Raw genomic sequence first — 15,888 nt, 5'->3', positions numbered from 1 at the left:
CCCGGAGAATTTTCCATCCCCTCATCCCTTCACTGTCCTCAACCTGCTGCCTCTCTAGCCCCCAAGTCAGTGATTCATGCTGATGTCAGACCAGCAGAAAGTGACAGCATCTGAGACCTGCTTCACCACAAGCTTCTTTCAAATGCAACCTCTCCTGATTCCTTATGTGTTTAAGCAGAGACCCTAGGATTCCAGTAAAAATGACTAGGAAGTCGCAGATGGGTTCATGCCCTCCGTCCCACCAACCCTACCCTCAGGAAAGAATCCAGAAGAAGATACAAGCAAGAGGTACACGGTGCCTGTCTCCGAGCCCAGCACTGCTTCTGCCTCAGGGCCGGTGCTCGACACAGACCGACAGGGAGAGTTACAGCACTCTCTGTGAGGCTGAGACTTCAGAACCGGCCTCCATTAGCGACAGCTCGGAAACAGTTCGGTGCGTTATGCTACACCCACACACTTGAGTATTATGGAGCCCCTAAAAAAAGATAATTATGAAGATTCTGTCACAAAATGAAAAAATACCCATGGTAGCACATGGAGTGGAAAAAAAGCAGAATGCCAAATTCCAGCTACACTGTGATCACAGCTTTGTATAAATTCTTGGCGCATGAAGACAAAAAATGAAAAGCAAGTGGGGAAAAAAAATCTAACCACTAATATGCAACAAGAGTGCAATGGAGAGTGATTTCTCTTTGGTTTCTGAGCACGGATCTTGTTTGCTACAGTGTTCTGTGTTTTGCGTTGATACGGGGGGGGGGATATAATAACATCAAATTTCTCGAGATGCAGATTTTTTGTCAGCCAGTCGGTTGGTAAGCTTCTTTTGAACACGATCTCAGCCTTCAGCCTGGCATTGTAAAGAGAATGGGTGTGGGGGGCACAGCTGTAATAGAGACCTCACCTTTATTAGAAGCTTTGACCATGTGCATCTCACTGTAAGGACTTCAAAAGTTAAGAGGAGAGAAAGACAGACAGACAGACAGACAGAGAAGGCACACCAAAGTGGGCAGCCCCCAGCAGGGAATCTGAGGATGGGAAACATCTCAGTAAGTTGTGGGAGGCAGGGAGCAAATGCCAGCAAGGGGAGCGGGTGCAAGCAAGGCTCTGCTGGCGTCCGCTCCCTCTGCTGACCCGTATGACTGCACCACTGTGTGTGCCCCCCCAGACAATCCTGCAAGGGGAAAGCTCCTCATTTCACAGATAAAGAAACTGGGATGGTGGAAATCAAGCAGAGTCTAATCACCTAGAGAGAGCAGAGAATGTGATCAAGAATGGATTCCTAGGGGCGCCTGGGTGGCTCAGTGGGTTGGAGCCTCTGCCTTCGGCTCGGGTCATGATCCCAGGGTCCTGGGATCGAGCCCCGCATCGGACTCTCTGCTCGGCGGGGAGCCTGCTTCCTCCTCTGACTCTGCCTGCCTCTCTGCCTACTTGTGATCTCAGTCTGTCAAATAAATGAATAAATAAATCTTAAAAAAAAAAAAAAGAATGGATTCCTAGGGGCGCCTGGGTGGCTCAGATGCTTAAGCGTCAGCCTTCGGCTCAGGTCATGATCCCAGGGTCCTGGAATTGAGCCTCGCATTGGGCTCCCTATTCAGTGGGGAGCCTGCTTCCCCTTCTCCTGCTCCCCCTTCTTATGCATTCTCTGTCAAATAAATAAATAAAATCGTTAAAAAAAAAAAAAAGAATGGATTCCTAGAGGTAGTATGGCTAAGTAATCATACACATTTACTAGGAAGCCTACTATGCACCAGGCACTGTGCTCAGCACCCCGTGAAAAGCCTACTGTGCACTGCGTACCGTGCTCAGGCCTCTGGGGGAAGACTGCTACATGCCAGGAACTGCACTCAGCCTTCTGTGCCTCGGACACTGTGCTGGGCACCCTGAAAGGGCCTCGCTCCTCCATCATGAGCTCGGAGGTGATGGCTAAGGCTATGGCACAGATGAGTTCTCAGAGAAAAAGGAATTCAGAAAGAGAAGCACTGAGCGGAGAACCAAGGATCTGCCTGGAGGTGAAAGTTACAATAAAGGGGGATACATTTCTTGGCAAGGTCAAGGGCTCCTCTCCCAGTCATGGCCCTATTGGACCTACCACTGCTTAGGAAGAAATCCTCCACTGATCTGTGTGGGTGGGAAGCAAAGAGACGGCATTCACAGTAAAGGCGCGAGGGGTTGCGGACGGAGGAAGGATAGGCACGAAGACCTCGAATCGGCAATTCCAAAGTATTTTGCTGATGCATTTGGCCCAGAGAATCTCTGAAGTGGGGCTCTTTTTTTTTTTTTTTTTTAAAGATTTTATTTATTTATTTGACAGAGTGAGAGATCACAAGTAGGCAGAGAGGCAGGCAGAGGGAGAGGGGGAAGTAGGCTCCCTGCTGAGCAGAGAGCCCCATGCGGGGCTCGATCCCAGGACCCTGAGATCATGACCTGAGCGGAAGGCAGAGGATTAATCCACTGAGCCACCCAGGCGCCCCTGAAGTGGGGCTCTTTGCATTTGCTTTTTGAATCTGTGGAGATTTATGGCAGCAAGAGAAGGCCCTCACCCTGTCTGCTTTTTATGCAATTATGATTACACACATGCAGGCAAGGCAGACACCACCAGAGACGGGGGGTTGCTAAGAAATGAGGATGGCCCCTGAACTTCCGAGGGCTTAGCTAGCTCTGCTTGTGATGTCCATGACTGTTGCATTAAAAGGAGCTGCTGAGGTGCTTCTCTGTGAGCATAAAGGAAGCCCTGCTCCAAGGCTACTTGCGGAACAGACCTGACTGAGTCCCATTCTGTCTGATCCACTGGTTGGGCTTCTAATGACTGAATCGGGGTTGGAGTGTCTTTTCAATTTTCCAACTCACCTGAAGGAACATACCTACCCTTAAAAGAAGCAACAACTGCTTAAAGATTTGCCAGAAACAACCAAAGCATCCTGAGCCTCGGGGCCTGGGGAAGGACATCTCCCTCTCCTCGGTATCCGTCTTGGTCTCACCCCCCACCCCCCCCACCCCATTGACCTTCCAAAGGACACAGGGACAGCACGGGGGCAGGGATTTGCGGCTTATGTGACCCCTGTGTATGTGCAAAACCAGAGTTACCTGATTCAGCTATCACAACGCCAAGAGAGGTGTGGGAAGAAAGGAACACAGGAGATCTGCAGCATCTCCCTCCAGCAAGAAGCCCAGAGCGCAGCTCCCAGCTTTGGTCAGCCCCTGCTGGGAGCCTGTGTGCCTTGTGGTGGCAGTGGTGGCCACCAGGGCTGGCCACCGCCCGCCTATGAAACCCTGCCCTGCTGCTGGGGCCCTCACTTGGTTTCTAGATGTGATGGAGCAAGTCTCCTCATTCCCTGTGGTGGGCCCTAGAGTGTGTTGCCTGACCCCATGGAGCCTGAGCTTCCTTAACCATTAAGTGGGGATAATGATGGTCCCTGAGTTATGGGGTTGGGACATCCTCAATAGGACACGACTTAGGAAGTGCTCGGACTGTGCCTGGCATGTGGTTAGTGTTCTTGACAGTGGGACATGCTCACCTAGGACGGTCAAGGGGATCAAGCCTCTGCTCTAATGGTTTCTGGGTTGGTGGTTCCACCCACACTGACATTTACTTGGGTTCATGGTTGGGTTGTTGAAGTTTTGCCGTCTTTCCTCTATACTCTTTTCCCTGACTAAAAGAATTCTCTTTAAGTTGGCCCACCCTGAAAAAAATAATAAAAAAGCTACCACGGACCCAGAAGTTACCATGAGCCAGGCCCGGTGTTCCGTGTGCTTCAGTTCATCCAAGCTTCACAGAGAAGCCTGGGGCAGGGGTTATCACCGTCATTCCCTTCCACAGATGGGGACACCAAGACACTAAGAGGCTAAGTAACTCACCTGAGGTCACACAGCATGTAAGTGGCAAACGGGAGGCTTAATACTGAGATGAAATTGATACTCCTAAGCCCAGAGCTCTGCTGCCCTTATGCCAACCCCATGCCTGCCCCCTACTCCATGTTACTCGTCAGTTGTGGCAGACACACTTAGGTCCTTCTGGAAGGAGACAGTGTGCAGACAGCGTCTCTCATTATCATGGTTGATGCCCCAAAGCCTCTTTGTTGGGCCTGTTTGGTGCTGCTTGTCCTGGGTCAACCTGTCACAATGTTTTCTGCACAATGCCCTTCCTTCAACACCCAGTCAACTCTTGTTCATCTCCCAACAGAAAGATCTTCTTCCATTGTCCCAAGTGGCTCCACTGGAACTGTGGTGACTGCCTGGGTTGTCCATTTAGTCTGTCTTCCCTAGTATCCACGAGCTCCCTCGGGGCTGGGAGGAACCTGAGCCCCCATCTGTGTCCCTCCCAGCTCCGCACACACACTGTCCAGCATGAAGTAAGCGCTAGTGAGTGGTTGTCCAGTGGCAGAAAACTTAGGACAGATGTGTAGGACCCTGACCTTGGGCCTCTCCTATAATCTAGGACTGAAAAAAGCAGCTTGAAAATAGAAGACTCCTGGCCTGTCTGTTTGGAGTAACATGCTCTAACTCTGGATATACCTATATTTATTTTTAAAGACAATATTTAAACCAGAATTCTTTAAAGAATAAATTAAATTGACTGCTTCCCAGAGCTGCTTGCTAAAACAATGCTTCCATAGTTAGACTGATTGGAACATTTATTAAATCTTATATTCAGAAAGGTGGCAAGGCCATTGCTCGGGAGTGAAACTGGACCGAGGTTTGAATGCAGGGTGTACCAGTTACATAAGCTTGGGCAAGGTGCTGCGTCTGAGAACCTCCATTTCCTCCTCAAACAAGTGGAGTTAAAATGCCTGTCTCAGACTTGTCATGAAGATTAATTCTGAAATGCCCGGCATACAGCAGAGCTCAGAAAATGCGAGTTTCCTTTGAAGGAGGCACACATATAAAAATGTGAAAATACCACTCTGAAAATGTTCTCTTCATTGTCCTGCACTCATTCATTCATCATTTATTTAATCGTCTATTCATACAATCAATCAATATTTGTTGAGAACTAACACTGTGTCCTGCAGGATAAGGAGGACTGAGGATAAAACTGGTAGCATAAACATGGTCCCTGTCTCATGGGGCTTACATTTTGGTGGAAGAGACAAATAAATTAGAATAATTACAGCCCATGACAAACTGAAAAGTGTCTTTAGTACAGATGGTAAAGCACAAAGGGAGCTAGAGATAATCTGGGGCTCCCACTCTAGGTGGGATGATTAGTAAGGAGCCAGCTCTAAGGAGACTGGGGAAAGGCTGTTCTGGCAGAGATTATAGCATATGCAGAGGCCCTGAGGCAGGAATGTTTTAGGAATCACTACAAGGTCAGAATGCCACGAGCAGTTAGTGGCAAGTGAGGACGAGGAAGTGGGCAGTAGCTTAATGTGGGCTTAATGTGGGCTGCCCTGCATTTCTGTAGAACCAGAGGACAGAGCAATAGGTCTAGAAGGGGCAGCTAATTAGCTGGCAGACTGTGGGAGAAAATGTGCACTCACAGAATATAAATGTGAGGGACATCAGGCAGGAAATGAGCAGTTGGGGCTGGGCAGGTCCTTCAGGGGTACCCCAAAAGGTGTGCACAGCCCAGCATTTGGGAGGCTGCTCCTGAACACAGGTGGGCATCTTGCAGCAAAGGAAAGAGGTCCTGGGACAATGGCATTCGTGGGGAAGAAGGTGGCCCAGGAAGGCTGGTAGTAGAAGCAGAGCAGGGTCCTACTTCCATAGGAGTGAACACACTTGGTAGGAGTGAGGAAGACAGTAACGTAGCTAACCAGCCCATGATGCAAGGTGGAGACCTGATCACCAGGTGTGAGGCACCAATCTAGAGCCAACAGAGACCAACAGAGTCTGTGTTCCAATTCCCACCTGACTCTGAGGCCTCATCTTTTTATATTTTCTTTACTCCAGCCAAACTGGATGCTTCCTAGTCCTGCTCACTGGCTTCCTCCTACCACAGGACCTTTGCATATGCTGTTCCCCCAACCTGGAACATTATTCTGGCCACTCTTTACCTAGATAACTTCACTCTGCATTGCCTTCTCTGCATTGCCTTCTCTGGAAGACCCGATTGGGCAAACTCCAGATTGACATGGTCTCATGGCACTAGATGCCATTCAATTTCAATTTAATTTTTATTTGTGTAATTATAGGTGAATATCGACCTAACAGGAGTTCTAAAAGGGGAGAAGTCAAATCTGTTTGGGCTCACCACTATACCTCCAGTGCCTAGTTCAGTGCCAGGCCCAAATACTGAATGAACCAATTAATAGTTAATAAAAAAAAATAATGCCAGTTTGGCTCCTGAGTAGCTGGCTTAGACCAAAGTGTGGAGCCAGAATCAGCAGCATCCATATCTCCTGAGAACCTGTTAGAAATGCACATCTTCGGGGCCCACCCCAAACCGACCTAATCAGAAGCTACAAGAAGAGGGGGAAGGAGGGCAAACTACCTGTTTTAATGAGCTTCCCTCACCACCAGGGAGATTCTGATGCTTAAGTTTTAGATCCACTGGCCTAATTCCCTGGTTCTGAATTTATAGGTGGGACTTGAACAGATATACCTTTATAAATAAGCATTCTATCAGGCAAAAGCTAAGCTGATCATTTTTGATGCGTCTTTGTAATGACTGGAGTTTGGACTTGACTTGAAGGCTTTCAAAGATCATGACTCAGCTTCTGAAAGTCACAACTTGGCTGTCCTGGGGCATGGGGCAGTTGGCTTAGTGTCTGAACCCTAGAGATACACATGCAATTTTCTACTTATGAAAACAGGATCTAGCTGTTGACATGAGCTGCGATGCCTGAACTCAGTTTGAGGATGAGGGTGGAGGTAGAAATACTGAGCTGTGTGCTAAGACAAGATAATCCTGCAAACTCATGAATCTGAAGAAATGCCATTCTTGTCTGAGCAGAGCAAGGCCTCGCCATAATTGGGAGCCCTGGGGCCATGAATAGCTTCCCTACAATCCCTAGAGCCTTTCTATTTACAGCTCCCTCCCACATTATATCTTCTAACAGTGGAAGACCAATAGATGTTTGTTAAATGCATGAGTAAGTGAGTGAATCAGTGAATGTACAAATAAATTAATGGAGGAAGGGATCAAAAAACGTTTCATCTGGGGGCGTCTGGGTGGCTCGGTGGGTTAAAGCCTCTGCCTTTGGCTCAGGTCATAATCTCAGGGTCCTGGGATCGAGCCCCGCATGGGTCTCTCCACTCAGTGGGGAGCCTGCTTCCCTTCCTCTCTCTCTCTCTCTGCCTGCCTCTCTGCCTACTTGTGATCTCTGTCAAATAAATAAAATCTTTAAAAAAAAATGTTTCATCTGCTTAATACAGTACAAATATGGATTCTCTCTACTCTGGAACCTTCTACTGCTATAGGAAGACCCTCTCTACTTTTTTATTTTTTCCAAGATTTATTTATTTGAGAGAGAGAGAAAGAGAAAGAGGGTGGGAGGAGGGGCAGAGAGAGAGGGAGAGAGAATTTTCAAGCAAACTTCCCACTGAGCATGGAGCCCGATGTGGGACTTGACCTCAGGACCCTGAGATCATGATTTGAACCAAAATCAAGAGTCAGCTGCTTAACCAACTGAACCAACCAGGCACCCTGAGAACCTGTGTATTTAACTCTCTTCCTCAATGATTCCATTCTTAGATTGAACCTTGAGATTGAATGAATACAAGTTTGCGAGTTAAATTAATGTGCTTCACTGAGGAGAGAGGGAGAAGGGAAGAAAAGCTAGCCCCTGCTAGACTGGAAACCCCATGAAGACAGAACATGTTGGTTTTGTTCCCCTCCCTGTCTCCAGCACCTCGGACAGAGCCTGGCCCATACCCCAAACTCCATAGATAGGAATTGTTGAGTGACTGACTTTGGAGTGACTGTTGCATGGCTGGCAATGGGCTAAGCATTTGACACCTTGTTTCATCCCCAGCACAAAGAAACGTGCTTGGTTCACTTTATGAAGGAGAAAGCTAAGACTCAGAGAAGTACTTGAGGTGGCTAGGTACAAATTCAAATGTATGAATTCAATGAGCATGATGTCCATGCTCACTTTCCTAACTCAGGCTGGCTCCTGATATAAGCCACCAGCCAGACTTTTAGCTACCTCCAGCTCTGTGAAGTTCTTGAGTGGGACCCAGGAAGGTAAAATTAGGCCTCCTGGCCTCCAGGCCTCCTGGCCTATTTATGGCTACTCCCGGAGCTCTTGTTCTTGCTGATTCTAGGAGTAAACAACATGACACAGGAAGGAGGAACCATCAGAAGTTTGGTCCCTAACAGGTGACAGTATCTTACTTTGTCTTCACACCATTTAGAATCTCTGCTGAAGGAGTGGACATTGTTTTGGATTGCCTCTGTGGGGATAACACTGGAAAAGGTCTCAGCCTTCTCAAACCACTGGGAACCTATATTTTATATGGTAAGTGCTGAAGAGAAGAGGGGATATGGTCTGCAACAGGGAGCACAGCACGCATGCTTACAAAAGCTCTGATGAATGAAATGTGTTGATGTGATGGGGTAATGAGATTGGGAGGGCTTAATTTTTTTTAAAGATTTATTTATTTGGGGGGTTAGGGGAAGAGGGAGAAAATCCTCAGGCAGCCTCCCCACTGAGGTAGAGCCCATCTCGGGGCTGGATCTCACAAGCCATGAGATCATGATCTGAGCCAAAACGAAGAGTTGGATGCTCAACTGAATGAGCCACCCAGGTCCTCCGGGAGGGCTTCATTTTTAAATGTTTTACATAATACTGCTATTGCCACTAGTGATTTTCAATTATAAAAGCAACATATATGCCTATTGCCCTACTACCCCCATGAATATTTCTCATTCCAAAAGGGTTTGTAAAGGCAGGCTAAGCCAGTGTATTCATTAACTTGATCCACAGAAGGTGGCACAGGTGGGAAATACTAATGGCGCCAAAGGAAATTCAAAAAATGAAGGAATGAAGGACCCACAGTAGAATGGGAAGGGTGGCTAGGATATGGGGGTTTTAAGGGAGAGTCTTCCCTTTTGGAGATGACGTTGCAAAGGACAACTCCTTCCTATTCTAAGCCACTCCTGTATGTCCTGATCACAAAGACGCCCTGAATGGTTGGGACACACCTCTGCTTCTGCAGCCCCTGAGATGCTCTTGAGGTTAAGGGGACTTATGAATGATATCTAGGAGATTTTTCTCCAGCAGAATGAGATCCCCAGAGCCGCCTCCTTCTCTTCTCCCTCTCTTCTGTTAAATGATTGTAAACTAATTTAAACATTAGTCTCTACAAAGTCAAATAAAAGCCTTTCTGAAGCCAGGTATCCTATTCCAAAGCCAAAGGATACTGGGGTTATCCTGTGTTTGAGATTTCTGGCACTTCTGCCCTCCATAGGTGCAATAGAAAATTGAGCCTTAGCTCTTTATTACTCGGGAAAAAATACTCATTTCCCTGCTAGTCATTGAGAAGCCTATAAAAGAGATATTTGAGAGGTATAAATATTTAAGCATCTTTTTGTCATGATTATGACAGAAAAAGAGGGAATAAGCTTCCCATTGCTGGAGTGTTTTTTCAAGAGTGTATTTTCAATAGTGGCCACAAAGCTGAAAGTCTTTGCAAGTGGATGCATAATTCTTCAGTTACTACTATTATTGATAATAGAAGCTATGAGAGTCAATGCACAATATGGGGATATTGGATATAACTAAGGTGTGTGTCAAATGTTGATGGACAATTTATTCTTTCTTACTTATTCACCAGTTCTAATTTTGCTCCAGTTCTATGATGTCACTTGGCAGAATACAATTTTACCATCTCACAAGGATCTAACTGATTACATTGATTACTAAGTAACCAAAGCCTGGTACCATGACGCTTGGTGGTAGTCACCCCATAAAAGCAGATCAGTGATTAACTGACTGGTTACTAGTCTACCGAGACCAAAAAATGAAGTTTCAAATATACACTACTTTTTCATTAAATAATGGTTCTCTGAGAAGGACTTATTCCCAGCCTTTGGGGACAAGGGAAGAAAGACATTGAAAAAGCACCAATATGGCATCTGATCTACTAAGAGCTTTCATCCCCTCCACATCCCCAAGAACCACACAAAGGGTCTTTTCTCTCTGTAACAGCACCTTAGGAAATCTTCCCAACATCATCTCCCATCTTCCCTCTGAATACTGCTTGTTCCCTTTAGCTAAGCTCAGTTTCTCACCTCATTTGTCTCAAGTGGTTTTGTCCTCTCTGCTCAGATTTCTTTGGAGCTAGTATGTTGATCACACCATTTCCTTGGCTTCTGAACCTATATTCACTCTCACCTGCTCTTCTGTACCCCTATTTCCCCACCCATCTAAATTCGAGCTCAGTCCCATCTCTCCCTGCTACTTAAGTGCCCAGACCAGACCTGAGCCCCAAGCCTTTCACTTGTTAAGGAATCAAATTCAAACCATGAGTTAGGCTCACATAGGACTTCATTTCCCAGTCTTGAAGAATGGAGCCAATAAGACATTTGAGCAATGTATCATTTTATTAGGATGTGAGCCTAAATCATGTTTTTGATACACGCCCAATTTTCCAAAGTAATGACATGGTCACCTTGAGAAATACCACTTTCTCTTCAATCCAGTGACAGCTGGCCAAAATCAAGTCAACTTGATGCCACCTACTCCCTCCATTTCCCTCATTTTTCCAAGGCTGAACTAAAGTTGTTTTCAAGCTCTCGACAGTTCTGGACCAAACAACTGTCATTCTTCCAAGTGTAGCAAGAGATGTTGGTTTTCACTAGCAATAGCTTGATTTGGGAATCCTTCATTTGCAGGTTCATCCAACATGGTGACTGGAGAGACCAAGAGCTTCTTTAGCTTTGCAAAGTCAGTAAGTATCCATATGTGTCAAATGTACTCTGGTTGTATGGTGACTTGCACATTGTGAGCTCCTCTATGCTTCTTATATTCTTCAGTGTCTAAAGACATTGACCGAATAACCTAAACCTTGTTTGTCCTTCATCCGCATCATTCATTTTCAGGAAAGCCTATGTTTCCACCCTGCTCAGTGCACATAAGTAAGACTGTGTGTTTACTTTGGCTGCTTCGTCTAAATGAAGCAGAGAGGTGGGAGCATCTGAGAAACTCAGAAAAGCTTTGTTTTGATTTCAGCAGAGATTGCTTAAGTTTCTGTGTTTTTAATCATTGGTCAAAAATAAACTTGGCATGAATGCATTTTACTGGTTTCTGCCTGGGTCTCTGGGGGGTACTTAAGATTTCTCTGTATCTCCATTCTACTGAGTTGGAGATACAAATGGGATCCTGCAATTTTAGCAAGCCCCTAGGGTGATTTTAGACACGGGCAAATCTGAGAACCACTAGCTTAAATAATCATGCTCTGAACGTGGCGGTTACTTTGAGACTGAGAAACCACATCCCTGGGCATTCCAACCTACTCGGATCCGTATTCCCACATTAGAGCAATACTTGCTAGAACTAAGCTAATTAGGGCTTGAACTTCAGTTTTTACCCCTGCCCCCTAACAGGGAACTGCTGCTTCTCAGGAGGGCTTGCTTTCGTCTCGTCTCGTCTCATCTCGTCTCCTCTCCTCTCTCCTCTCCTCTCTTCAAGCCTCCTAAGCAGCCAGTGTGTCACTGATTAATTCACTCACTTCGTGAGCGTCTTCTGAGCACCTGCCATATGTGTGAGACACCAGGGCATTGCAGTGAGTGACATGGGCACATATCAGCCCCTTGTGACTCTCACATCCTAATAAGGGAGACAAACGGAAATAGGTGAAACATATTAATAAGATGATTATTGTAAATGGTCATAAGAACTCAGATAGGGATTCAAAACAGGATGCAGGATTGGGTGGAGGCATTTTGAATAGGGTGCCCAGGGAGAGCCACAGAAATCATTCTAAGTGTGGCACTACGGGGTATTCATGTGCCCCCTAAGTGCCAACATCAGCTGCACAAGGCTTCACCCCCAAACACCAGTGATTGTGGAATGATTTGTACTCCCTGCCCTGTGTCATTAGAATTAAAGGACCTGCCTTTGCCTTTGAACTTCAGCGTTCAGGTCAAGGATCGCTGCAATGACAGAATCTGTAAGGGAGCAAGAACGGAGTGTGAGGAAGGATTCTGTCTGGAGCTAGTCCCCTGAAGATAGGCTTTGTGCCACTCGCAGCTGTTTTGTTGCTGTGGCTGTAATTAACGTGATGCTGACAGCCTGCTGTGGGGAACCAAAGTGATCCCAAATTACATGCAATTGTAAGAAGTGTTTTCCCTTTCTCCCTTAAACGCATAATCAGAACACACGGTGTTAATGAAATAATTGCAGTGTGCCCAGGTTCAGTGAAGGCACGCATGAAAACACGGCCAGGATGGAGGTTGAGATCCTCCTGCCTAAAGCAGGGGTGCTGATTACAAGAGTGCTATATAGCTGGAGGGCAAGAACGAAGACTATTTCCTTTTGGAGGCCTGGTCCGATATTAGTCGGTCAGTGAGAAGTATGACGAAGATAGGGCATGCCGAGGAGTGGAATGATGACTTTGTTCTAGAAGATTCTAGAAAGGAATTTTCTTTTATGTATTGGAGAAAGGCCCCCAAAATAAGGCCATACTTGGAACTATACAAGAATTTCTCACTCGGATATCCTAATTCTGTTCCACCTTAAAACTCTTATGGAGGTTGTACTCACTCTGTCCAATACACCATTTGCTTTTAGACTACAGCAATGACCAACAGTGGCTAACACCTAGACAGCAATCTGACACCAAATTCAGAGCTCCTACTCACTAAATCAAAGATAACAAATATTTTATATTTATAGAAAACCTACTCCAGGTCAGACACCGTTTTAAGAACTTTCTATATATTAACACATTATTCCTCATGATGACCCTGTGAGGTGCAGTAGGGGAAACTTAGCACAGAGAGGTTAGGTGACTTGCCTAAAGTTGCCCCGCTAGTAAGTGGCAGAACTGGGATTCAAAACTAGGTGTCTGGCTCTGGAACTTAACCATAGCTGCAGGAATTGCAGATTTTATAAGCGTTCATTTCACAGACATTCCCTGAGACAATGCAGATGCACCATGAAAGGAGTCATTAATCATTTCTCTGCTTTGTTTTTGTGGGAAGCCAGCCCATGGCCAAATACATGTCTCTCCTAGAGCTGGCCCCCAGGCCTTCAGGGGATGTACATTAGTAAAGAATTTCGTGCATGAACCTAATTCCTGCTTTTGACTTGCCTTTCTCACACTTGTTTTCCTAACAGTATGATTTTCCCACTTCAAAAAGTACATATCAAAATCTTTGGCGAGCTTTTGTGAGCTCCCACAATTCAGGAAAGAGGCGGGATGTAAATAAACACCCCAATAACGTAAACATTATGAATGTTCCTATGTGCCCATCAAATTCCACTCTGCTTTCTGGTTTAAACGATTCACCACTACTCCTAGAGCCTTTAGAAACTGGAACCTGGCATTCTAAATTCTAACCAGCACCAAAGGAGATGCAGTTAAATCAGAACAAAGCAGCTGGAGAACCATTTCTGGATTATTCACTTACTTTCGTGTCTGAAGTGGGGGATGAGAGGCTGGACAGGAGAGAGCCACACTTGTCACCTGTGCGTATCCCATCAAGGATGTTAGCGCTATCAGCGTTTTGGGCTGGATAACTCTTTGTCATGAGGGGCTGTCCTATGTACCGTGGGATATTTACCAGCATCCCTGGCTTCTACCCACTGGATGCCAGTAGATTCCTCTGCCTTCCAGTCACCACAACAAAAACACTCCCAGACTTTGCCAACTGTCCTTCAGACAGACTGGCTTTGTCCCAACACTATGGCTCCACGCTCCACCGCACTGTGCCTTCTGCCTGTATCACGTTCCCTCACTCTTCCTCTGCTGGATTCCTACCCACCTCTCCAGCTGTGCCATCATTCTGCCTAACAAAGCTGCTCTTGTGGCTGGGTCACCATCCCACCGAGTCCCCACCACACTTGGTAGACTTCTCTGCCACCCCACTCCTTCCCTACTCTTCATAAAGCTAAACTTTTCCAGAAGCCTGGGAGGAAGCACTCTAGCACGGTCTGCAGCCGAGGGCTGTGAAGCATAGAGAGGAACAGGGAGCACAAGTAGTACCAGGATTCATCTCCAGAGCAGGCAGTCCTAACCCCGGGCCTCAGGGTTCCAACGACACGTGGCCTGATAGCTGTTCTTGGGATGTTTGTCTCTCTCTCCCGCCCAGACCTCGTGCTCTGCACATAAACCTCACTCTGCACTCACAGCGCTGCCTGGCTGCTTGAAAAAAATACCCCAACAAGGACCCCCCAGCCCCACCCCACCGGGCCCCCTGGGACGCGCCCTGCTGCAGCCCTGTTCTCCACCTGCCAATACTGTGAACGTGGCTGCCGTTGGCTCCCTGTAATGGGCACCTTCTCTCCTTCCAGTGGTGGCAGGTCGAGAAGGTGAACCCCATCAAGCTCTACGAAGAGAACAAAGTCATCGCGGGGTTTTCCCTTTTGAACCTGCTCTTCAAACAGGGCCGCGCGGGCCTCATTCGAGGAGTGGTGGACAAACTCATTGGGCTCTACAACCAGAAGAAGATCAAGCCCGTGGTAGACTCCCTTTGGGCCCTGGAGGAGGTAAGAATGATGTTGTCCCCCGGCAAATAATCTCTGCTGAGCCCAGGGAGATTTGGGCAGATACACAGCCTTTTATTCAAAGATTATTCTCTGGGTTTGTTTGCTTTAAATGAGGGTCCTAAGAGTCATTGTCCTACAGCACTGGACTTCGGAGGTAAGAAATTCTCTAAGTTCCCTAGTGATTCTCAAATCATGTGCCTCAACGTACCACTTGTGCTATGAGCCGTTCTCAGATAGGCCACCAAGTTTTCACGGGTGTGGACAAACTCCCGGCTTCTCAGAGGGCATGAATATGGCTACAGCATCATTTGGGTCATCCCCTTGTGGGTGGACGACATCAAGGTGGGGGCAGACAGTGGCTCAGAGCCGAAATGTTTTGTGTGCTAGACTCAGGGGCTGGGACACCCTGCGAGATGAGACACTGTTAGCTGTCCCAGTGGGCACTGTAATTATGCACGAATTACTGGGTCTAGTAATGGACGGAGTGTGTTTGTTAATGGATCTGCCAAAAGTTCTTGGATTGGAAGTGTTCCTTGATCATGAAAAAGATCAAGACTCTGTCATGTAACTTTTCAGGATACTGAAGCATGAACTGGCTGCACGGGGGCAGGTGGGATGTGCTAGGAGGAAGCGGGGTCCAGAAAAGCCTCCAGGGTCAAGGAAGTTCCGCACATTTGGGTAGCCAGTCTTGGTAGCTACCTGTGGGGAGAAAATAAAGAGGTACAGCCCAGGTTTAAAGAGACATTTCACTGAGTAATCTTCCTCGGTCGGGCCGTTGGCTTCAGGGAGCCATGAAGCTCCCTGAGAAATACCTTAAAATATGTGGGAATGTGTTCTGTGTTTCTTTGGTTTTTGTGTTTTGCATGGGTGAGTGCCTCACAATGCAAGAAATCTTTTGTGCTTTGGGGAGTCACAGACATCCTTGGGAAAGCTAACGAACATAATGTTCTGTGGAAGAGATAGCAGGTACTGTCCTGCAATAGAGCTGGTGCCGTTTGCCTAATGAACTGCGTTGGCCAAAATCCCATGGCTCCCCTAAACACAGAAATTGCCCTAGAAAAAGCTCTGTGGGGGGTCCCCATGTAATCAAGTAGAACGGGCCTCGGGTGAGTGGACCAGAGGTACACCTGTATCTGCCGCTCATACTACAGTATCATGAATGTTTTTTTTTTTTTAAAACCAGCCACCAAAACCTGGTGTCTTCTGCTGAAGGAAATACAGGCTTATTGTAGGAAAGTCCTAAAATTAAGAACAGACGCGTAAGGAGAAAATAAACTGCAAGTGCACATTCCAG

The 15,888-nt window shown here is 46.7% G+C and overlaps 1 protein-coding gene across 1 annotated transcript in view; it reads left to right on the top strand.

Moving 5' to 3' along the window:
- Positions 1-15,888, top strand: part of VAT1L (vesicle amine transport 1 like) — a 137,738-nt gene that overhangs the window by 60,090 nt on the left and 61,760 nt on the right. Inside the window, exons 5-7 of the mRNA XM_080829032.1 lie at positions 8,296-8,399; positions 10,778-10,833; positions 14,400-14,594. Coding sequence (XP_080685158.1) covers positions 8,296-8,399; positions 10,778-10,833; positions 14,400-14,594 — 355 coding nt within the window. The remainder of the gene's footprint in view (positions 1-8,295; positions 8,400-10,777; positions 10,834-14,399; positions 14,595-15,888) is intronic.

Source organism: Martes martes (assembly GCF_963455335.1).
Source record: "Martes martes genome assembly, chromosome: 17".
In the NCBI taxonomy this organism is placed as follows: Eukaryota; Metazoa; Chordata; class Mammalia; order Carnivora; family Mustelidae; genus Martes; species Martes martes.
This window is presented reverse-complemented; position numbering and strand designations above follow the sequence as displayed.